Source organism: Myotis myotis, unplaced genomic scaffold (assembly GCF_014108235.1).
Source record: "Myotis myotis isolate mMyoMyo1 unplaced genomic scaffold, mMyoMyo1.p scaffold_m19_p_2, whole genome shotgun sequence".
NCBI classification, from domain to species: Eukaryota; Metazoa; Chordata; class Mammalia; order Chiroptera; family Vespertilionidae; genus Myotis; species Myotis myotis.
In genome coordinates this window covers 83,993,280-84,018,207 of record NW_023416324.1, presented here as the reverse complement: position 1 = coordinate 84,018,207, position 24,928 = coordinate 83,993,280, and the positions used below count along the sequence as shown (strand labels likewise).

General features: G+C 37.5%; 1 protein-coding gene across 8 annotated transcripts in view; it reads left to right on the top strand.

Annotated features, from left to right (window-relative positions):
• HIVEP1 (HIVEP zinc finger 1) overlaps nt 1–24,928 on the top strand; it is a 181,008-nt gene that overhangs the window by 85,014 nt on the left and 71,066 nt on the right. For all 8 annotated transcript variants that reach the window (XM_036347565.1, XM_036347562.1, XM_036347564.1 and 5 more), the window contains exon 3: nt 15,780–15,833. In XM_036347565.1, coding sequence (XP_036203458.1) covers nt 15,780–15,833 — 54 coding nt within the window. The remainder of the gene's footprint in view (nt 1–15,779; nt 15,834–24,928) is intronic.

Below are 24,928 nucleotides of genomic sequence, written 5' to 3'. Positions count from 1 at the left end.
CTAAATGAGAAGGAAGAGATCAGTTGGCCCATAGACAACTACACAGAAAGATAGGGCTCATGGCTGGCAAGTGCAGTGGTGGTGGCAGGAGCCTCTCCTGCCTCGGTGGCAGCGCTAAGGAGCAGCCAGCCAAGTGGTAAGGAGCAGTGAGCAGGTGGGTGGTAAGGAGTGAGGGGTCCCAGACTGCGAGAGGGATTTCCAACTGTTGGCTTAGGCCCGTTCCCATGGGGAACGGGCCTAAGCCGGCAGGTAGAAATCCCCTGAGGGGTCCCGGACTGCGAAAGGGTGCAGGCTGGGCTGAGGGAACTTCCCGACCAACCCCCGCCCCAGTGCACGAATTTCATGCACCAGGCCTCTAGTATATATATAAAAACTTCTAGAGGATTTTAATGGAGAAATCAACAACAATACAGTCATAGTAGGGGACTTTAACACTCCTCTGACTTCACTGGACAGATCTTCCAGACTAAAACTTAATAAGGAAACAGAGACTCTAAAGGACACATAGATCAGGTGGACTTAATTGGTATTTATAGAAGATTTCACCCCAGTGCAGCAGAATATACATTTTTTCTCAAGTGTACATGGATCAGTCACAAAGATAGACCACAATGTTAGGACACAAATCAAATCTCTATAAGTTCAAGAAAGTTGAAATCATATCAAGCATCTTCTCAGATCACAGTGGAATGAAATTAGAAATCAACTACAGTAAAACACCCCAAAGCATTCAAACAGCATTAAACAATGAATGGCTTACCAATGAGTTCAAGAAAGAAATAAAAGTACTTTCTGGAAACAAAGGAAAATGAATAAACAATAACCCAAAATCTCTGGGACAGAGCATAAGTAATCCTGAGAGGGAAGTTTATAGCACTACAGGCATACCTAAGAAAACAAGAAAAATCAGCAATAAGCTATTTATCCCTACAATGTAAAAAACTAGAAAGAGAACAAGAAAAGCCCAGAATAAGTAGAAGGAAGGAATAATAAAGATTAGATCAGGAAAAAATAACATAGAGACTAAAAAAATAATACAAGAAATCAATGAAACCGAGAACTGGTTCTTTGAAAAGTTAAACAAAATTGATAAACTATTAGCCAGACTCATCATGAAACAGAGAGGACCCAAATAAATAAATCAGAAATGAAAGTGGAGGAGTAATCACTGACACCACAGAAATACAAAGGAATGTAACAGAAATTCTTACTGTTATTCTTTTCAGCTTTGGTATGTATAAAGCTGACTCCTACTGGTAGTTCAGAAATTATTTAATTTCCTCTTGGCTATGATTATTTTGGGGGGGCAGTGACCTTTACTGAATCCCTACTCTGTGCTTTGCCTTTAGATACTTTGCTTTATTTACTTAAACATTGTTATATATCATTTCTTGGTTAACATTATTATTTGAACTATAACACTGTAACAATACATTAACAATACTTCTGTAAACTTAGTTTTTTTTTAAAAAAAATATGGGCTTCTTTTGTCCCTTTTTAAAACTTTTCATTGTGGAAGTTTCAAAATGATTACAAAATAAAAATGGTGTAATAAACCTCGACTTGCCTGTCATTCAGCTTAGTAATTAACACCAATAGCTAGTATTTTTTCATTTACCACACTAGGCACTTACCCCTCCATACTATTTCAAAGGAGACTTCAGATATATTATTTTATTAATATGTTTTCATTCTATAAGCTCCAAAAGGTAAGGAATGTAAAAATTTATTTAATCACAGTAGTTTTAAGAAATGAAAAAAAGCGATTTCTTAAATGATCAAATATTCTATCAGTGTTTAAATTTCCAGTTTTCTGGAGTGTGATGATTTTTAAATATTTTAAACTCGGTGCCAGGATTCTTGTTCCGGCATTAAGAAGGGTTAAGCAATCTGGAGAAGGGCTGTGTGTAACTTAGACGAAGCATAATTTTTAAAGGCATTTGGGGGTTGGAGGAGCCTAGCTAAAGAAACTAAGATCTCCTCATCTCAGGACCTCTTGCTTTTTTTTTTTTTTAATATATTGTATTGATTTTTTTACAGAGAGGAAGGGAGAGGGAGAGGGATGGAGAGTTGGAAACATCGATGAGAGAGAAACATTGATCAGCTGCCTCCTGCACACTCCCACCAGGGATATGCCTGCAACCAAGGTACATGCCCTTGACTGGAATCGAACCTGGGACCCTTCAGTCCACAGGCCAACACGCTATCCACTGAGCAAAACCGGTCAGGGCAGGACCCCTTGCTTTTTATTAACACAATTTGTCCTAAGGCAAGGCAGAGATATACACATCAAAGGGTTAGGTTTGGTATACAGAAACTGTCAGATTTGGGAAAATGCCTACGGCTGTTCAGGTGTTTGGCCAGTAGGAGGCAATAACATGTAGATTAAGATGCCCTGAGCAGTCTGGCAGCAAGCAATCATCCCTTTTCAGGTTTGGGGAAATGCTTTCAGCCATTCCCAACAAGGTGACAACATATGTGACTCAGCCCTTGTTGAGCCCCCAAGTTCCATCAACCTTTTGATGAAACTCTTGCAATTATTACGTGCTGGAATTGTCTTCCGGCAACTCAGGACAAATAAGTTTTACATATTTGATAGGTTCATGTCTATTATGTTCTTCTGATCTATAGATATTTCCACATCTCTCTTTTTTTCTTTGCAAATTACTCGTCAAAAAAAAAACCTGTTTTGTTGTTGTTGTTGTTGTTCTACAGAATTTTCTACCATTGGTCTGGTTTTCTTTTTTTTTAATACATTTTTTATTAATTTCAGAGAGGAAGGGAGAGAGAGAGAGAGATAGAAATATCAATGATGAGGGAGAATCATTGCTCGGCTGTCTCCTGTACACTGTACACTGGGGAGCAAGCCTGCAACCCATGCATGTGCCCTGACCAGGAATCAAACCATAGGTCAAAGTTCAACCATTGAGTCACGCCAGCTGGACCATTGGTCTGTTTTTAGATGGTCAAATATATAAATAGATTTCTTTAAAGATTGTTTTAACTGATTGCTTTTAAATTTCCAGATATTCTTTAGATATTATCAGATTATATTTGAACATGTATTTTTTTTGGTCTAACATAACTCTTTATGGCTTGGTTTTATATAAGTTACCAGTTATATACATGTGTGTAGATTTGAAATATGGCATGCTCCTTGAAATCAGAAAAGCAAAAATCAGGTAAAATTAGGGGCAGGTAGCTGAGAAGATCACAAGCCATAGTTGTTTGTAGTAGAAAACTGAAATATTGAAAACTTATTTACCCCCAAATGATATTTCATCTACTTAGATCTAGAAAAAAAATGTAGTTGCTGTTTATCCTTCCAGTCTTCTGTGCCTGTAAATATTCTTCTTTCTCAAAGGGGTTTGGACAGTTATCTCCACCATTTCCCTTCTTCTTCCCCCACATTTTTCATCTTCGTCATCTATCTTTTTTTTTTTTTTTTCCACTTCTTGAAGGATATAAATGTATTTGTATCTACAGTGGTTTGAGATAACAAAACCAAACCAGTGAAATCAGAAATCTGAAATACCAAGATATTATTTACCCCAATCCATAGTACAGTTGTCACAGTTCCTGGCACACTCAGCTTTGTTTCCTGATGATGGATGAATGATGAGTGGGCTTCCAGGAGATGAAGCTGTGCCAAGAAGAGCCCCCAGGCACACAGAGGGTGGCAGCATGCAGTTGGTCAGCTAGCTAGAGTTCACTATGCTTCATTTCTATATTTTTGCCCTAGGTAAAATAGCAACACCTTTATTTAAGTCCTCTCCCTCCCTCCCTTCCTCCCTCCTCTCCCTTTCTTCCTTCATTTTTTAAATGAGGGCCTTTAAAAATGTATTGTAGGGAAGAATGGATATGCTATTTGCTGACTGAAGAGCCAGAGAGTTATTTTCAGTCTTTGAGGTCCACACCTCCTGGGTCTCCAACCTCTCTACATCTACATCTTTAGCCCTGAGTTCAGAGGTGTGTGTTTGTGGTGTGTGTGTGTGTGTGTGTGTGTGTGTGTATGTTTGTTTGTATGTGCATGCACACATGGGGGTACACACATGAATGTGTACCTGTGTTAATCTGTTACTGAGTTAGTAGCCCAAACAAATCTGGTATTTAGCCTCTCAGTATAAGAACACTCTGTCTTCATATTCCTTTCTCTTCCCACCATAGTTACTAGGATTATCTCCTTCCAGTCACTACATCAAAAATATCAAATGGGAAGAGGAAACTAGTGCTGCTGTTGTACTCTAATAATAATATGTAAACCACAATGGGCAACGTATTTTAATGAGATTATTAGAAAACTACTAATCTATGTCAATTTTCAGTATCTTTTCATAATAGTTTATTATGTTAATAGTTTATTATGTTTAAATAGTTTTGAATTTTTCAAAAATTGGATTTTTAGGTTGAAATTGATTTTCTAGTTTAGGGTTTACATTAATAATACACATTAGGCCTATTTTGGGTATTATACTTATGAAGAATCTATGCTTTGGCTTTGTTTTTCAGAAGTATAATTTAATTGGACATTCTTAGCCACAAAGCGCACATGGAGCTCTCCCTTTCTTATCCTCCTTGGTAGCCACTAACTCAGCAGCTCCTTTGATAAGGCAGGCAGATAATGTCCCTGCTGCTGCCCCTGCTACTGGATAAAAAGTTGCTGCCAAGAGATGGCTGAGGCGACTTGTCCCCTATTTGCATTTTATACAATTTAATTTTAAAGATCTGATAATATCTGTAATTTAGATAACATTGGTTTTCAAGTTTGGCTATATGTTGGAATCACCTGGGAAACTTTTTTAATGCTGATTTAATTGGTATGGGGTCAGCCTCAGTGTTAGGATGTTTAAATGATTCTAATATTATGTGACTTTTAATATGCAGCAGAGTTTGAGTTTTGGGGTGTTGTAACATGGCCAACGTTTCAACTCCCGTTTTACCCCTTTGGCATGGCTCCCTCCCAACCTGTGTGAGGCTCTGGGAAGGAGACTGGGAGTTTGCTTTGCTTTTTACTTCTTAGAAAATGTGTGCCCAACTGTAACAGTCAGTGGCCTTAGCACCCTCTAGGGATAAAAAGGTATAATTACCCCACTTTTAAAAGCTCAGCATTTGAGCAATGGCCTGACAAGACTCAGTTCTCAGCTCTGTGATCACAACTAAGTAACTGCCTGTAAAGTGAAACCAGATGATATTACAGGGGCAAAAAAAATAATTTAAAAGCCTTAGATGGTTCAGTATCACACATTTATTGTATCTCTGTGCACATTTTGTTATTTTCATGGTCAATTTTGATATCAAGATGATTTTCTTATGGAAGAAACATTGTACTTAGTTGATTCATAATTTTAAAAGCATGCTGGAGCTTATATCTACTTTTCTCTTTGAACTGTTAAATTTGCTCAGTATCACAATGGGAACATGCTTTCTGAAAAAGATAAATGAACAATTTTTCAAAGGACAAGCCATAAAATTATCACAAGAGTAGGCACTTTACGTCTCATTATGGCATATTTTGTTCCTAATCGTCCTTAACTCATTATCATACTACTAGGGGCCCAGTGCATGAATTCGTGCACCTTAACACATTTCGTACCGCTCAGGAGTTTTCTCGTGTTTTGCGCACCATCTGTTAAGGACCGCTCACAAGTGTTCTCGTTTTTCACGCCCATGGAAAAAGGAGCGAATCTAGATACTTATGTAAATTTTGTTTGGTCCCTTTTCATAGAGGAAAATGTTTTATGCAGTACCATACGTTAAAAAAGTACTAGGAACTTTAATTGTTTAATTTTTTTTGTAAATAAAAATGTTATAATTATTGAAAAACAACACCTAAAGTGCATTATGATGATTTAAATAACGTGCAGTTTGCCCAAAAACGTGCGGTCCCTAGAGCTTTCTATGTGGTACACAATGTGTTAAAAGGAACTGTGGGCCACGAGGCTCTAGTGGGCACAGGGGCAGGTCTTGCCCCATCATCCGGGCCCCTGCCCAGCCCCTCCCGTCACAGCCCCCGGTCCCCTGTCTGCTGGCAGCCCCTCTCCTGCCGCCGCTGCTCCCTCGTGCTGACAGTACAGGCCCCGCTCGCTCCCACTGACAGCGCAGAGCGATTGGGGCCGGCGCCAGCAACAGGTGCAAGTGGTGGTGCTGGCTGTGGGTACGAGTGGGGGCAGTCCTGGCAGTGGGTCTGAGTTGCGGCGGCTGCCGGCCCTGATTGCCCCTCAGGAGTGGGGGAAGTGGAGAAGCCCGGAGGGGCGATCGGGGCCGGCAGCCACTGCTTGCACCCGCTGACGGTGCTGAGCGATTGGGGTGCCAGCAGTGGGTGCAAGTGGGGCCATCTCCGGCAGCAGTGTGTCGGGTGGGACCGTGGTGCGTGGGAGCCAAGAATTTTCAGTAACCACCAGAGGCTCACCCCAAAGACAGCGCCTGGCGCCCCACCTTGGTCTGGTGCCCAAGCTCACCTGCTCCACCATCTGCCTGCTGCTGATGCCCGCCATGTTCCGCGCACGCCCCCTGGTGGTCGGTGCACATCATAGCAACTGGTTGTTTGGTTGTTCAGTTCTGCCATTTGGTCTATTTGTATATTAGGGTTTATATATAGAGATGTTAGGAGATTGTTCATGTCTTTCATCTCTACCTTTTCCCATAGCCAGTTTGTATCTTTTTATAACCCTTGAAGCCTTTTATTAAAAAATTGCTTACAACCTCTATCCAGATTTTTTGGGTCCTCAAACACTCAGCTACCCTCCCCTACTCTTGGAAGCTCTATCTCCTTTCTCAGTTCCTTCCTTTCCACTTACCCACCTTGCAAATTTGATTGATCACATGAATGGCTCCCTAGTACCTCATCTCACTGAATTCTTTGTCCTTCTGGAAAAATCCATATTTGGCACTCTTTCTACATTCCTTCATCCAGGTTGCCAAACTTTGTTAGAATAAATAACACTGCTCTGCACATGGGAGCCACCAAAAATTCGTGCCTCTCCACACGTACAGATCCCTGGTTGCTGTTCCTTAGTGTTTTGTTTGTCATTCAAATTGGTCAGCTCTTCCATTCCCACTGTAACTTTGCCTACTTCTTGTCAGTCTCTGAGACCTCTTACACAAAAACTGAACTCCTTTCTCTTTGTGGACAACCATGCCTCTTATCTCAGTAAAATTTGGATAACTGGATCTGAGCTCCCTCAAACTCATCTTTTTCATCAGCAGACTTTGCAGCTGACCTACCTCCCTCCTTTTGTTTTCTCAGACCTCAAAGAATTGTCCTGTGTATCTCCCTGTTCAGAACCAACCCTCCCTCTTTTACAGTTTATTAGGATCTGGCTGCTGTCTTCCACTGTCTCCAGAACCTTGCCCCTTTTATCTTCCACTCTTTCTTGTATCTTTTCTCTCTTTTCATTTTATTTTTTAAAATATATTTTTTATTGATTTCAGAGAGAGGAAGGGAGAGGGGGAGAGAGAGAGATTGAAACATCAATGATGAGAGAGAATCATTGATCGGCTGCCTCCTGCACCTCCTACTGGGGATCGAGCCCACAACCCGAGCATGTGCCCTTCACTCCCTTGTCTTATTTGCTGTTACAGCTTATAATGACACTAGTAGCCCGGTGCACAAAATTTGTGCACATTGAAAGGGAATTCATTAGAGGAATGTAATTTGGATTCACTGCCTAATATCAATAATATGTGAGCATGAGGCAGTCCGCGTTTCTGAAATTCAATGACATGAATTTTAGCTGTTACTTTGCCAAATAAATGGAATTTACAAATGTCATTTAAAAGAGCATTCAGCTTAATATTAAAAACTCTGGCTACCAAGTCAGGTCTGTTTTCAACTTTTTGCCAGCGTTGTAAATTGTTTGCAATATCTGCCCATTTGGGGTTCCATGTCATGGTTATGAATAAATCGGGCTTGCCATACTTTGTTACAATTGCCATAGCATCCTGATATCACTGCTGGATATTTCTGGGACTACCCTCAGAAGATGATGGAAGTATTATCATCTTGCCAATTGGCACATTGTCATTTTCAGATCTAGATTTGAGATAATCCATCAAACCACTATATTTTTCAACTCTCAACTTAGATTGGTTTGCTTTGATGAAATTAATCCGATTGGCCTCCATTTTTTAATATGCATCCACAATAAACTGTTGAGTTAATTTTCCTGCATTTAAAATAGGATTGAACGTGTCCCTCACAGAGAGATGAAATCCATAATACTGCATTTGTGTGACTCATGTCCTTACATTTTGTCTAGTATTATTGTCGATTACACTGTTGTCTCTGAGTCTTAATGCAATATCTGTTCCCCAGCCTTTTTCACCATGTGGAAAAAGAATAGGATATGTCATTGCATCTAATGTAGGAAACAGGATACTGATTTGTTTCATTTTAGTGGCATTTGGATTATTGGGATCTGGTTTACAATGAATGAGCAAGTCCCTTTCAAAAAGAGGTTCTCCATTTTCGTTTATGATTATGACAGCAATCTCGGTTACACGGGGAGAATTATATCTACCTGGGTCACTGTTACGATCGTATTTAATCGCCATTGTTACTTCTGTGGGAGCAATACCTTTTGCTGCTGCTTCCGATTGGGCTTCCTTTTCTACCTCATGTAGCATTTTGTACGATTTTGTTAATTCACTTATTTCATGCATGAGGTTGTTGATGTCGATCATGAGCCTTTCTGAGCAGCCCTGCTTTTCTGGCATTGCTAATCTTTTACTTGTAGCTTTGGCTGTATCCAAAATATAGAGTTGAGCAAATTTCTGAGAAACACCATCTGAAGGATGTAAAGTTCCAGTACAGTGATAAACTTGTTCGTGTATTCTAAAACAGTATGGCCCATATCCTGATGGCGATGCAATATTTGCACCCATGGAAGCAAAAGCAAAAGAACTATTTATGGAACGAATATTTTCCATGAAATTTTTACTGTCAGAATCTTCGTTTGTCATTAATCTTTTTAAATATGCCGGGTAATCTGGAAGATGTGTATCATTTGGACAGACTTTCCCTTTGCTACAACATCGAGTAAATTTCCCATTGGATGGTTTTTCATCAGAGAAATTTAGTGATAGGCAAAATTCACATTGAACAGTCATTCCACCGCAACTATGTTCGAGGATTGCATCGTCATGTACTCCATTTTCCCTGAGAAGGCAGTTCCTACTGGTATTGGTAGTACTTGTTGATGACTGTTCTCTAAACATATTCTGTTGTCGCCACCGCCTTCTTTCAACTTCAAAGGCACGTTGGTCTTTAGACATTTTCTGTCGACAACGCCAGTGTTTTTCAGCATCAGAGCAATGTTTTTCCAGTAGCTGGTGTTCAGATACATCCTGTCACAAGCGCCGCCTTCTTTCAAAATCAGATGCATGCTGCTCTGCAGACTCTTTCGTTAACACTGGCATCTTTCGGCTGCAGAGCTACATTGTATCAACAGCTGTTCTTTAGACATAGTCCCACCTCTCTACTGTCATGGTCTGAGATGCAGGTGAATGAGAGTCCTGGCTATCAGGCTGCTGAGAGCTGTCTGATCAATGGCTGATTCTGTTTGATTCTGTGGGGGTGGGAATTCCTCCTCCCTGCTGTCAGTTTCCACAGCTGTGATGAGGAAGCTGGGGTGACAGGGAGCCGCGCCCTCCAATCTGCCCTCTCTCTCGCTCTGCTCTATGTCCAGCAGTCTCCTGCTCTACCAAGTCCTCCAAACATCCTGCTCTCCGCTGGCAAGGTCCCAGGAGCCCATGGGCGTGGCTAGGTGCGGGCGGCCTCAGCTCCCAGACTGGCGAAAGTCCTGGGAGCCCGCGGGCGTGGCTAGGCCTGGGTGGCCTCAGCTCCCAGACTGGCGAAAGTCCTGGGAGCCCGTGGGCGTGGCTAGGCGCGGGCGGCCTCAGCCCCCAGACTGGCGAAAGTCCTGGGAGCCCGCGGGCGTGGCGAGGCCCGGGTGGCCTCAGCTCCCAGACTGGCGAAAGTCCTAGGAGTCCCCGGGCATGGCTATGGCCTCGACTCCCGAGGCCAGTGAAGATACTGGGAGCCCGTGGGCTTGGCTTGGCACAGCAGGCCTCGCCTCCCATGCCCGCAATGGTCCTAGGAGTCCGAGGCTGTGGCTGCCTTCACCTCCTGGGACGCCTGACACATGCGTATGCAAATTAACCGCCATCTTTGCCGGGCTAATTTGCATGGTCACTCTGATTGGCTGGTGGGCATGGCTTGTGGGTATGGCTTGAGTATAGCGGAGGGATGGCTAATTTGCATGTTTCTCTTTTACTATATAGTATGCTTCCTGCTATTGAAATACCTTTGCATATTTAATTTACACCCTACTTGGCCATGACCTTTTTTATCTTTGAATATAGTTCTTGATAAAGATTGTTACATCCTTATTCATGATTGAGACTTGTCTGTAGTGTTGGTTTTTCTGACTCTTTGTTCACATTTTGGTATCAGGTTATCCCAGCTTTATGAAATTATTTAGAACTCCTTTTCTGTTATTTTGTGTTCAGTTTAGGAAATACCTTAGTCTTCAGAATTGGAAAGAATTTGATAATAAAACCTTCTAGCCTAGCACCCTTAAAAAAGGTCATTCTTTGTTACTCTGGTAAATTTCTCAGTTTCATCCATTGTTCTTATCCTAGTTGAGTTCTTTTCTTCCTGGGTTAAGTTGAGTAATTTTACATTTTTCTAGAATTTTTACAAGTTAGTCACAGTTTTTAAATTCATTAATATAGAGTTGAGTCTGATTTTTTTCACTTACTTGAAGCAATATTTTTCACTTTGAAATATTATGAGGCTAGATTATCATTTTTGACATTATTGTAGAGTATCGTCTTTCTCAATGAAGTAGGTCTAGAGCAGCGGTTCTCAACCTGTGGGTCGCGAGCCCTTTGGTGGTCAAACAACCCTTTCACAGGGGTTGCCTAAGACCATCCTGCATATCAGATATTTACATTACGATTCATAACAGTAGCAACATTACAGTTATGAAATAGCAACAAAAATAATTTTATGGTTGGGTCACAACATGAGGAACTGTATTTAAAGGGCCAGAAGGTTGAGAACCACTGGTCTAGAGGGATGTTTAAGATGTGTAACTTTTAGGTTCAAATGTGTTTCTTATATTGGTAGATTTATATAGCTGATTTAGTATTGAACACTAGGATAATCTTCATTTAGAAGAGTATCTATAAAGGTTATGGGTATTGGATGCCTTTTTAACATTACACCATTGCCATATATTTAGCCTTAGTAAAATAGCTCCCGCAGTTAACAGTGAGTAAGGAGCTTGTAGCAATGTGTAATGAGGGGACGTAGGAGTTAGACTTATTCAGTAGTAAAAATAGTACAGTCACATATGGTGATTTTTTTTCATTCAGATGGCATCTTTTTCAATAAATAAAAGGCCTTTTACAGTTTATTAGGATCTACTTCATAGAATTTTCTGGTTAGCATTTCCACTTTGTGTTTTCAAGGCTGTGATGAGAGGCAGTGTTAGAACAGAGGTGATGGGTGTCTATCAGAATAGCAAGAAGAAAGGATGAGCTGATAGAATCAAGGTAGAAATTATTTATTTCATTTATAAAAAAAATTTCCTATTACAATTGAAATTCAATATTATATTAGTTTCAGGTGTACAACATAGTGATTAGATATTTATATATTTTATGAAGTGATCAACCTGGTAAGTCTAGTACCCATCTGACATCATACAAATTAATTACAATATTATTGACTGTATTCCCTATGCTGTAATTTACATCACTGGTACTAATTTTGTAACTTTCAGTTTGTACTTCTAAATCACTTTCAAGATAGAAATAACATAAGTTGATAGATTGAATGAAGTAATGTCTATTCAAGTGCTTTCAGTGTTCCCAAACATAAAAATTATTTATAATGTTGAAGAGATTGCAGTGCTAGGCTCTTAAGTGAAACCAGCCAATGCCGATTTTCAAGACTGTATAGGTATTCCTTTTTGTCTTTTTCAGAAAGTACCAGTGTTTCTCTCTGACACTTGACAGGTATTGTCAGCATTTATACCATCAGTAAATTATTCAGGTCCATCTTATGTCATTATTACTGGTGATCATGAGATATGCAACTATAGAGAAATGGAATTCTAGATGCAAGATTTGGTGGTGATAGAGAAGGGAAGGACAGGCTCTGAACGAGGGTATTAGAGAAGATGTCCTAAAAGGGACGACATCTTGAAGGGGGGAGTCGGGATTGGGGGTGTGCAGAGAGCTTGTGGGATCACAGAGAACTTTGATGCCACATGGGAATTCAGGCTCTGTATTTATGATCAAATTGATATTCAAATGACTGTTTGAAGGATATAATAATCTGTAAGCCCCTCCAGGAGAACCATTCTGTTTTCTTACTATCTCTAGTTCTTTCTATTGTACCTGACACAGGGTAGACACTTAATATAATAAAAACACACAGCTTTTGTGTTTTTATCCTAACAGGTTAGTGGGTTGGTCCCCAAAGCTGTAATGTCCTGGATCCCAAGTCTCTCACGGAGTGGTGTTTAGGCATCTGAGATGGTGAGGGAGGCATTTCACCATAGGATGAAAGTGCTTGGAGAGCATGTGCTTACTGCCCATTTGAAGATTGCTTTATTAAATAATTTTTTTATAGAGTATTTGGTTGTCTTCCCCGAACCCTAATAGACAGGTATTTCTTAAGAGTTCATTACAGTAAGAATGCATTGATTACTATCAGGTTTACTAGCAAGGTATGAGTGTCCATTTTGCATGTATATGTATTTATAAGCAACAGCAACAGAGAAACTATTTATTTGTAAATGTATAGTTCTCTGTGAAATTGTTACCTGAGAGAACAGTGCCATTGGGGAGGGCATGATGGAAGATGTTTCAGAACCTGAGATCCCATCCCAAACAACATGCCACCCCAAACCCCCAATCAAGGCTTGTAATGAGATATATTATTGCTGGAAAGTGTTATCTTTGTTTGGTAAAGGGAACAGGGTTAAAAAGAAATGTTGATAACTGTTTCTTATATCAGTGAATTTCAAGCTGCAGGTTTACAATGCAGCAGTGGATTGTGAAATCAGTGTAGTGGGCAGGATGGCATTTTTCATTTTTAATAGGAAAAGACAGAAAGTCGAGTGTGGGTGAGTTTGTTTCTGATTTATGTGTAGGCATATATATATATGCATGTGTAATTGGCTGAAATGTAAAATATATTTCTTGCTTTGGGTCATAGTGAAAAAATGATAAATATTGCTTTTAAATATGAGTAAATTGCTTGTATAAACCAATTAGGAGCATCTAATAAATGACTACTTTCCCTGTAGTTTTGAGTGTGTCTTCAAAACATTATATTTTACCAGGAGAATCATAAAATAAAGGTTAAGTATACACAGGACTTTTTATAAAAATTGAAGCAAAAGCTTTTAATAGTAGCTGTTTGCAAGCTTGCTAATTGAAGATTGTGTTACCTATTGAACTGGCGCTCTAAGTGTGAGAGCATTGAAATGGATGCTTATAGCTAACATAATAACCCGAATCTACTGATTTGCTAGTATACACTACTATTATCAAGAGAACAAGGCAACTTATTGAAAAATTTAAAAACAAAGACTAGAATTTAGTGACCAAATGTAAGTCGAAGTCATTTTTGTAAGAGTTTGTTATATTAAAATACAAATGGAAGGTGGCCAAGCCTCAATATACTAAACAAATAGCAGCTATTCTTTAAATACATGTTGTTGTAGATTTTTGTTGCTTTGAGTCATAATTGATTCTGTTAATAAAATGTTTTATTATATAATGCTAGTTTATGTTTGCATAAACTCTTAAACACAGTTATTACTACTATGACTATATGTAATATATACATACATATTATTTATGGTTCCTAAGTTTGGACAAACTGCTGGCATAGAAATAACAGTGTTTTTCCCTTTTGTTTTTCAAGGGCTATGTATTTAAGTTTTGCGATGTGTTTATTTACATATTGAAAGTCTACAATGTACTTAGTGTATTGTATTTTTAAAAACTGGGCCTTATGCTTTTGTTACTTATATTAATATAGATTTCATCCATGCATTTGGTATTATTCTCTTTGAAGTAACATTGCTATTTAATGTAGGATCCACTTTCTACATTTAATAAGTTCTTTTAGTGCTGTTTTCAATTTCACTCATCATTTGATGAGAAATAAATGAAGTGTATAAATAAGAAAATTTATATTATTTCAAAAGGTTGTCTCTATAATTCTTATTCTGGATCTGATAATTAGCAGGAAGCAAGTAGACACTGCTGTGGGGAATGGATTTGTCAGGATAAAAATGTAGTTGTTTTTGATCATTGCTGTTATGTAGTGTCTAATATTTCAAACTAGCTTGTTTCCTTTATTCTGCTGCTCCACCTCTGCCTTGATGTGGCACACTGGATGGAGAAATATGCGACTTAAAGAAGTTTGAAGTAAATCAAAGGTTTTCTGAATTTCTGGCCCTTTCAGGAAGACTGATGGGGGAAGAGGCAGGTAGTCCAAAGTTGAAAGGGCCTGTGGTGGGATCTGTGTCTTTTATTTATTTGGAAGGATGTCATTTTGTAGGTAACATCTTCTATGGCTGGTAGTGGTAGGTTTATCATTGGAGATCATTTGAGGGCTGATTGTATATGCCAGAAGGCATAAATGGCTGAAGTATCAGTATTTTGAAAGCATTTAAACTGTACTTTCATGGACTATCTAAAATACTGTATAATTATTTGTATTGTATTTAATTCAGTACAAAATAGTATCTTGGGAATTTTATAACTTTTACCATTATAATTAGTACATAAACCCCTGTATTGAAAACTTGGTGTTGGTTACTGTCATAATCATCAAATATGTATATATTTATAAAATTAAAATTAATTGTTACCAAAATAGAACATGCACTAATTTACAAAGTCCAGTTGTGCCAAGCCTTAGATGGAAGAACTGTAGGCCCTCAGTTGCCGCCCTCTCCCGTTCCTTCCTTAAGCAGCCCTCCCAAGTCTTCGTTAATGAATGCTCCTGAGTTACACCTAATCTTTCAAACTTTGTGCACATGTAACAGTTCTTTAGTCATTAGTTATTGTTTTTTTAAAACACCAGTAAACATTTATTTTCTGTTTCTATAGAACAGGACTTCAGAAGTGGCATAGACAGGAGGTTTTGGCTTGGAATTTCTCATGAATGTAGTCATTAGTTTTTTTATAGTATCTCTTTAATGCACTATTCTAACCACACAATTCATAGATAAATCTATCCTGTTATCAGGAGTTGGCAAAAGTGATGGGTGTTGTGTGTTAATTAGCTCATTTCCTTTATTTTTCTTTCTTCTATGTTCGACTTAGGTCTTAGGCCAAATGCGGATTTTGCTTAGACTTTTCTAAGCTAATAGGCATTTGTTATATCTGCTAAAAGTCTCTGGGCATTTACATATCTTCATCAGGAAAGTATTATTTTGTTACTTTTATTAAGCAACTACACATTTTTAACTGTATTTCAGTGTTTTAAATGCACTAAGTATATCATGGAAACAATTAATTTGAAATGGTCTTTGTGACTAATTTAAGACAATTAAATTATAAGTATAATTTTAAAAGAAAATATGTCATTACTTTACCAGTTTATGCATATTTGTTTCATAAATAATCTATTTAACAAATACTTATTCCTGTGTGTTAGGAACTGTTTATAGGAAGTATGTTTATTTTACTGAATTCTTATTTGTATATGATAAATTTACTTATAAAATTTTCTTTGTTTTTCTTAGACAAAATTGAAGAAGCACAAAAAGAACTTAATGGGGCAGAAGTATCAAAAAAAGGTAAATTAAAATCAACCCCAGTATAAACTTTATTCTTGCAGAGATTATTATATAGACACCTTATAATTGCAGCCTTGCTAAATCAATTGGTGTAAACATATCACACAATTAAAAATCACTTTAAAAGAATTGATACCTAGCTCAGCCAGCTTGGCTCAGTGGTTGAGCATTGATCTGTGAGCCAGAAGGTCACGGTTCAATTCCCGGTCAGGGCACATGCCCAGGTTGCTGGCTCCATTCCCAGTGTGGGGCATGTAGGAGGCAGCCAGTTGATGATTCTTTCTTATCATTGATGTTTCTGTCTCTCTCTCCCTCGTCCTTCCTTTCTGAAATCAATACAAATATATTTTAAAGAAAAGAATTGATACCTAAAAGTATGTGGACTTTGCTTTATGAAATGTTTTGGCCACATAGCATATTCTACAATCGTTCCTATACATTAATGTGTTGCTGATAGGAGTGCGATTATTGCAGGAGTGAAAGTGCCGGTAGGAGTGAAGATTGTTGCAGCTCTTTTGAAGGTCTGTTTGTGAGATTGTCCCATAGCAATAATAGAACCAGTATAATGGATGCTGATGACTGCATTCATGCGTGTGTATGATTCGTGTGTGTGTGTGTGTGTACTGTTTGCTCATGTAATACAGTATTTTTTGAAATGACCAAGACCTAAGACAACTATAATAACCTAAATGCTAGTCAGTGTAGGAGTAATTGAATACATTATAGTAAATTAATATGTTTGGATGTTATACCGCTTTTTTAAAATGTTAATTATTTCAGTTGTCTGTGAAAATTTGTTGCTAAATGAGAATGAAATTGCAATATAGCATGCAAAATATGATACAATCTTTTTGTTTGATCCAAAGCATACAAAAGCACGTGCACGTGCGTGTGTGCCCCTCCCCCCCACACCCCTATATAGGATTTGATCAAGTTTGAAAAGACTTATATACAGATATATCTGTACAATGATAAAATTTTATTTTTATGTCTTTGTGTCCTTTTGCTAATTACAGTGGGTATAATTTTGTATAAAAAATAAGTTTTAAAATCAAAAATTGGTTTTCCTTATAGAAAGCATATATATTATTTGTCCAAGTAATATGAAAAAAATTCAATGTACAACAGTTTGTGGGGAGGGAAGACAATAAGGTGGGTAGTTCCAACAGTATCTGTTAATGAGTAAAATTGATTAAAAGGATAGAAAGTTTTTTTTATAGTATTTATATTTCATGATTTATTATTACTTTGTCCCTGTTAAATCTTCTAATTAGAGTGGTATATTTTGACAGAGTGAATGGATTAGCCATGTAGGATTTCAGTTGAAAGTCTTTTTTAAAAAAAAATCTTTTAAATCTGGTTAGGTTCCTAACTAGGTATTTTAGTGGGTTAATCTCTGCCTGCCCAGGTTCTCCATCCCCTGGACCAGGCTGTGAAATCCCCAAGATTATTTGGTGTTGGTATGAACAGTTATGCTGTGATGTGCAGCAGCCTTAAAGAAGCGTACTCCTCCTCCTTTTTCGTCTGCCCCCACCTCCTCCTTCCATGGAATCTATGGAAGGTCCATATCAAATATGACCTTTAGTGACATCCTTGAGGAAAAGCAAGTCTAGAAAGAGCAGAGAAGTCACCATAGCTATGCTGTCCCTTTGAACAGCTGACTATAGATTCCTTCCCCACATTGCTGTAGGCAGAAAGCATGTAAGATACTTAGGCTATGATAGATCTTAAACTTCCCTTTTCAGAGTTAGCCTTTTTCACACTTAGTAATGACTTAGAGCTGCTTCAAGTAGCAAAATAAATGTGTGCTTGTCTTCTTTTTCCTTCTTTCTTACTCCTGAGACAGTTTTAAGAACAGTGAACTAAATGCCTGGTGAGAAGGAGGAAATGGAACAAAGGTTCTAGAAAAAGAAAGTGGATAATGAGGTTTAGAATAATCTAGTGAGCTCTATTTGGCAGGCTATACTTACTTAAGACCTAGGATGAATACCAAATGAGCATTGTTCTGTGCAATTCACTGCTTAGAATTACTATTTGGCTTTCATTTTTACATACACATTCTGGGCGAATTAAAAATAAAGTAGTTTTTCTCTCAAATAATTAAGGAGTTGGTGTTAAGGTGTTGTCTTTAACACCAGGGGAAAAAATCTTTTCGTAACATAGATGTTGAGATTTCTCAAATCTTTGCTTGCTAAGCTATTTTATTAAAGGAAGTTTATTACTTCCTTTGAAGAATATACTTAAAAATTGAGTTATTTATTGTTATTGATTAAAATGACTCATCTAAGATAGATCACTTTTTCAGTATTTTTTCAGTGCTTTTATTTCCTCTTCAAGTTTGACTTTTTTCTACATTTGGCTTTTTTTCTACAGTGCTCACAGAAGGTTCTAAGGCTTTGCATTGTTGATTCTGTGATCCCTAACTTATTTTAAGGTTCTTCCTCCACTCTTTTTTTTTTTTTAAACCATTAGGACAAGTAGCTAATTTATCTTCAGAAGCAGTTAACATAATGGTAGGCTTTAAAAAGAAAACACAAAAACTTGCTCATTGATAGATTATAATGGCTATTTTCCTGTTTTCTAAAGTTTTAAGGAAAGATTAATTTGTGTAATATACTGTCATAGAAACTTACTTTTGCCCATTGCACACCAATAGAATGTAGAAGTGCACTAAATTGTGCTAATGTATTTTATTCTTTCTGTTTATGAATGAAAATCTAATTACTTTGATTTACTTTGATTTTAATCAATTTGGGGAAAAATATAGTATGCAACATTCACACAGTTCTCCAAATTGTCAGTTACGTTATTTCTTACAGTGCTATTTACTTGTTCTTAATATCCAGTGTGTTTGACACTCTTTATAAAATTATTGTGCAGCAGTTAAATAACATAGGAAGGCCCTGGGCAGGTAGCTTGGTTGGTTAGAACATTATCCAGATATACCTAGGTTGGGTGTTTAATCCCAGGTCAACCAATGAAAGCATAAATAAGTGGAATAAAAAATTGGTGTTTCTCTCTCTCTCCCTTCCTCTCTCAAATCAGTAAATAAAAATAAGAAATAAATAAGATAGTGAATGTCACTGACGTGCTAATGGAGAAATATGTGTAAGATAAACTGGGAAGAAATATAGATCAGTTTATTAGGAGAATGTTTACGTGCTGTCTCTTGAATAAGCTTCAAAACCGTTTTAAAGTTTATCATACAGTATATGACATATAAATTAATATATGTAAGATATGAAATTATAAAATATAAAAATAACATGGTAGTCTTTGATGCTAATACCCAATTTAAGAATTGGCATATTGCTAATACTGTTGCATAAACCCGCATGCTAGTCTTTATTGCAGCCCATTGTCTGTTCTGTAGCGGTATTTACTGTCTTCAATTTAGTGTTCATCATTTTAGTGGTTCTTAAAGTTAATTATATGTTTTTGAACAGTTTACGTTTTAGTTTTGGCTGAGTTTTAGCTTGAAGAATAAAATTACATAATTGTAATAGCTTTTTTACTCAACATTTTTTCTAAGATTCATACATTTTGTTGGATGTAGTTATTTCTTTTCACTGCTGAATAATACTTCATTGAGTGCAATGATTTGTTCCTTCATACTGTTGTTGATGGATTTGAGTTACTTCTACCTTTTTGCTGTCGCAAACACTGCAGGTATGAATATTCTCATATCTCAGTGCACATGTGTGGACTATTTAGGGAATGTCGGTAGTCAGCTTCATAAGGTGATGCTAAATTGTTTTCCAAAAAGTTGAGTCTAAGATTTCATTTTGTGCTATTCAGTACTTCGTATTGTCCATCTTTTTAGTTTTTTTCTAGTTGAGTGAATATAAAATATTATTTTGTTCTGCTCTTAATTTATTTTTTCCTGAATACTAATATTGTAATGTCAAGCATGTCTTCAGTTGTACTCTTTGAAATGCTTGCTGGTATCTTTTATACATTTAAAACATCTTAATATATTTTATTTTATTTTTTTTTTATTTTTTTTTAAAATTAAATCTTTATTGTTTAGATTATTACATTTGTTCCTCTTCCCCCCCCCCCATAACTCCCCTCCTCCCAGTTCCCGCCCCACCCTCCGCCCTCACTCCCCACCCACTGTCCTCATCCATAGGTGCACGATTTTTGTCCAGTCTCTTCCCGAATCTCCCACACCCCTTTCCCCCCCAAGAATAGTCAGTCCATTCCCTTTCTATGTCCCTGATTCTATTATAATCACCAGTTCATTCTGTTCATCAGATTATTTATTCACTTGATTCTTAGATTCACTTGTTGATAGATGCATATTCGTTGTTCATAATTTGTATCTTTACCTTTTTCTTCCTCTTCCTCTTCTTAAAGGATACCTTTCAGCATTTCATAGAATCCTGGTTTGGTGGTGATGAACTCCTTTAGCTTTTCCTTATCTGTGAAGCTCTTTATCTGACCTTCAATTCTGAATGATAGCTTTGCTGGATAAAGTAATCTTGGTTGTAGGTTCTTGGTATTCATCACTTTGAATATTTCTTGCCACTTCCTTCTGGCCTGCAAAGTTTCTGTTGAGAAATCAGCTGACAGTCGAATGGGTATTCCCTTGTAGGTAACTGAGTTTCTTTCTCTTGCTGTTTTTAAGATTTTCTCTTTATCTTTTGCTCTAGGCATTTTAATTATGATGTGTCTTGGTGTGGTCCTCTTTGGATTCCTTTTGTTTGGGGTTCTCCGCGCTTCTTGGACCTGTAAGTCCATTTCTTTCACCAGGTGGGGGAAGTTTTCTGTCATTATTTCTTCAAATAGGTTTTCAATATCTTGCTCTCTCTCATCTTCTGGCACCCCTATAATTCTGATGTTGGTACGCTTGAAGCTGTCCCAGAGGCTCCTTACACTATCCTTGCATTTTTGGATTCTTTTTTCATTTTGCTTTTCCGGTTGGGTGTTTTTTGCTTCCTCGCATTTCAAATCATTGACTTGATTCTTGCGCTCCTCTGGTCTGCTGTCGGGAGTCTGTATAATATTCGTTATTTCAGTCCGTGTATGCTTAATTTCTAGTTGGTTCCCCAATATAACATCGAGGGTCTCATTAGTTTTCTTGTAGATCTCATTAAGTTTATCGGCGGCTTCTAAACAGTTCTTGAGAGACCTTAAAAGTGTGGTTCTGAACTCTATATCATCCATTGACAATTTTGTCCTGTTTCTTTGTCTCCGCATTTTGTTATGCTTCCTTGGTGCACCCCCTAGTGGTCTTTGTTCGCAGTCCTATAGTTAAACCTTGATTGTTGTAGCTAATACCAGGGAGGGTTTGACCTCCGGGCCAAGTGGCTATGAGAATCAGCTGTGTCTGCAGTGAGAGAACTTCTGTCCTCTAGGGAGGTGCTAATCTGGCGTTTGCCTGAGGCTATCCGGTAAATGCCTCTGTGCAGGGCTTGGGCAGGGCGGGTTGCACAGGGTCAACAGTGTGGGCCGGAGAGAGCAGTTATGGCGGCTCTCAGTCCTGTCCCCAGGGGCTCTGCCTCTCTGAGTCCCAGCAACCGCTGCACACCTCAGAGAGAAAGCTGCACTCGCTCTGACCGAAGCCAGACAGTCCCGCTTCTCCCGTTTGAGTCTGGGTCCCTAAAGACTCGCCTGTATCTGGAGCTCAGAGTCTGCGACTCCCTCCCGATTGAAAACGCCAACCGCGCCCTCCACCGCCAGCCCGCTCCGTGCACTCTGCACCTCAGAATTTGACTTCAGCACTGCGCCTCCTCTGAGTGTCCGTATGCGTTTCTCTTTCCTCCTAGTTGTAGGACTTCCACTCAGCCAGCGTTCCTGTGGTTCTGGGTGATGTCCGTTCCGTTTTTTAGTTTCACTTTTGAAGTAGTTGTTCAAGGCAGCAAACTCCGGCGTTAACCTATGCCGCCATCTTGGTTCTCCCAAACATCTTAATATATTTTAGATAACCCTTTATCCATTTTATGTGTTATAGTTTTTTGCTTGATTTTTCTCTTTCTTTAGAGTTCCTGTTAACAGAAGGTCTTGGTTTTTAATATTATCAACCTATCAATCTTTTTCTTTTACGATTAGTATTTTTGTTGGGAATTTTTGTGTGCTTATCTTAATGAATTTTTTATTACCACAAGGTCTTACATATATTTTTCTGTTTTCTTTTGTTTTTTCTGTTTTCTTTAAAAAATTTTTCATACTCAGATTAAAAATTCATCTGGAGTTGATTTTTTTAAAAGCATGGTGTGAGTTAGGATTCCAATATCTACTTTTTTGCTTATGTGTTTAAATTTTAGAATCAGCTTTTAAAAAAACTTGTTGGAACTTTGCTTGAGATTGCATTGAATTTGGGGCAAAATGACTGTTGTCACAATTTTCAGGCTTCCTATCCATAAAGATAGTAGGTAGTATATTTTTAATACTTATATTTTGTTAATGTCTTATGAATTTTCCTTATATTTCTTAGGACTTTATTTATTTGCTTGTTTTATTAATAGTGTATGTGGGGAGGAGGGAGGAGAAATCATTTTCCAGCTCTTGCTGGCAAATAGAAATGCAACATATTTTTATATATTCATCTTATGTCCAGCCCCCTGGCTAACCTCATTCATTCTGAAAATTTGTTCACAGATGCTTTACAATTTCTTTTTTTTTTTTTTAAATATATTTTATTGATTTTTTACAGAGAGGAAGGGAGAGAGATAGAGAGTTAGAAACATCGATGAGAGAGAAACATTGATCAGCTGCCTCCTGCACATCTCCTACTGGGGATATGCCCGCAACCCAGGTACATGCCCTTGACCGGAATCGAACCTGGGACCTTTCAGTCCGCAGGCCGACGCTCAATCCACTGAGCCAAACCGGTTTAGGATACAATTTCTTCTGAACAGTCATATCAGCTAGGAGTAATGAAAGCTTTGTTTCTTCTTTTTTAAAATAATTGTTTCTTTTATTTTCCTTGTTTTTCTCAGTTGGCTCCTGTAGAGTGCCAAAAGAATGGTAGGCGTTCTTGACTCGTTCTTAATGTTAAAGGGAATTTTTCTAATTTCACCATTAAAGTATTTGGTGTCTTTTTATGGGAGGGGAGTCAGTATTTTTGTTTGTTTTAATAGTTTAAAGAGGTTATCTTCTGTTTTTGATGAGATGTAAAACATCTTAAGGGGCTCTTTTTTTAAATCAAATGCTTTTTCTTCATATGTAGAGATAATCTTATGGCCTTTATTCTTGTATTCTAATGTTTAAACCTTGCGTTTTTTAAATGAAATGAAACCAATTTGGTCTTGATGTTTAATCTTCTTAAACCTACTGCTAGATTTGTTAATATTTGTTGAATTCTGTATTCATGTTCAAGAGATACTGAACATGAGTCTCTTTATTTTCTTATAATTGTCCTTGTCTGGTTTGTGTTACGGTTATTTGAGAACTGTATCTGCCTGCTTCCCAAGAAAGCATTTGTTTAATATTGAAATGGTAGTTTTATAAGCATGTTTTAGAATATATTTTGACTTTTGAGAGGGGTTGAGGATAGATTTTTTTTTTTAAGTACAATGTCAGTGTATTTAATGATACGGAACTATTCAAGCTTTATTTTTTCTCTTCAATCAGACAATAAATTATATATTTTTTATGATATTAAGTATTCATATTTAGTGACAATAAATCAGTCATGGCATTCTCCTACTCTCGTTTATTTCTGTTGGATCTCTAGTTATGTCTCCATCTTTTCTTTGTTAGTATTATTCATTCGTGCCTTTTCTCTCTTGATTAGTTTTGTCAAGGGTTTGTCTGTTTCACCCCCTTTTTGTTATATCAACTTCTGACTTTCTTGATACTCTCTTGTATCATCCTTTTATCACATTTTGCTCTTGCCCTAGCTGGTGTGGCACTCAGTTGATTGGAACGTCGACCCCTGCACCAAAAGGTCTCAAGTCTGATTACTGGTCAGGGCACACACCCAGGTTTTGGGTTTGATCCCCTATCAGGCTCCTGCGGGAGGCAACCAATCATGTTTCACTCTCAGATCAATGTTTCTCTCTCTCTCCCTTCTTCTCTCTCTCTCTCAAATCAAATTTTTTTTTTAAAAAAAAAACATATCCTTGGGTGAAGATTAAAAAATTTTTTTGGTCTTTATTATCTTTTGCCCTGTTTTTCTTTGGGTTTATTCTGTTATCAAATTTCTTAAGTTGGAAACTGGACTTATTCATTCTTTTTTTTTTTTTTTTTGGACTTATTCATTCTTAAACCTTTATTCTTTTCTATTGAAATCACTTAAAACTATTAATTTCCTTCTAACTATTGCTTTAGTTCTATTATAGATCATTTCATACTGGCTACTTGCATTAATTTCTATGCTGGTTTCTTTTTTGACCTTCTTGGTTAAATGTTTTTCCACATGGTTGGGGATTTTGTTTTTGTTAGTGATTATTTTTACTTAATTGCATTGTTATCTTGTTCTTAAAACCAGTTTTTATTTCTAAGTTAATGTTCTCTGTTTCTGAGTACTGTGTAAAAAAATATCTCAGGAAATGTTCTATGAAAGTGCTCCTATATTTTATTTAGAAATTTAGATTTCAGCATTTTTCAGCTAAATTCACTATTTTACAAAGATGCTGAAGTTCAAAGATGTTAAATAAATAACCTTTCCCCAGGGAGTGTAATCAGAAAGCGACATGAAGAGGTTTCAAGTCCAGGTAATTCCTGCTTTGAATTACCATGTGTGTGACGACACTGTGATAGCAGTCACCTCCTCTAAAAATGTTGTCATCATTTAAGAAAAAATAGTATTCAGACAGTGGGTTTAGAAGAAGGTAGAGATTTTAGGTCAGGTTGCATTGGGATTTTTCACATTTTTCTGTCTCTAAGAGCAAAATCCTGAAAGCTCTACTGTAATATCAGTGGTTTCCTTTCAGCAACCATGTTATTACTCTGACATTATCTAGTCCAGGCACCAGAAAGTTTTTATTTAAAAGATAATTTGTGTTAATAATTTATTTTGCCATATATTTGAGAGTAATAGCTCCTATATATAAATAGATTATATGGCTTAAGAAATATAGTTAGGAATATGTTCTGATGAAATAACTCAGTGATATTCAGACTTGCCCCAAAGAATCAGATGACAA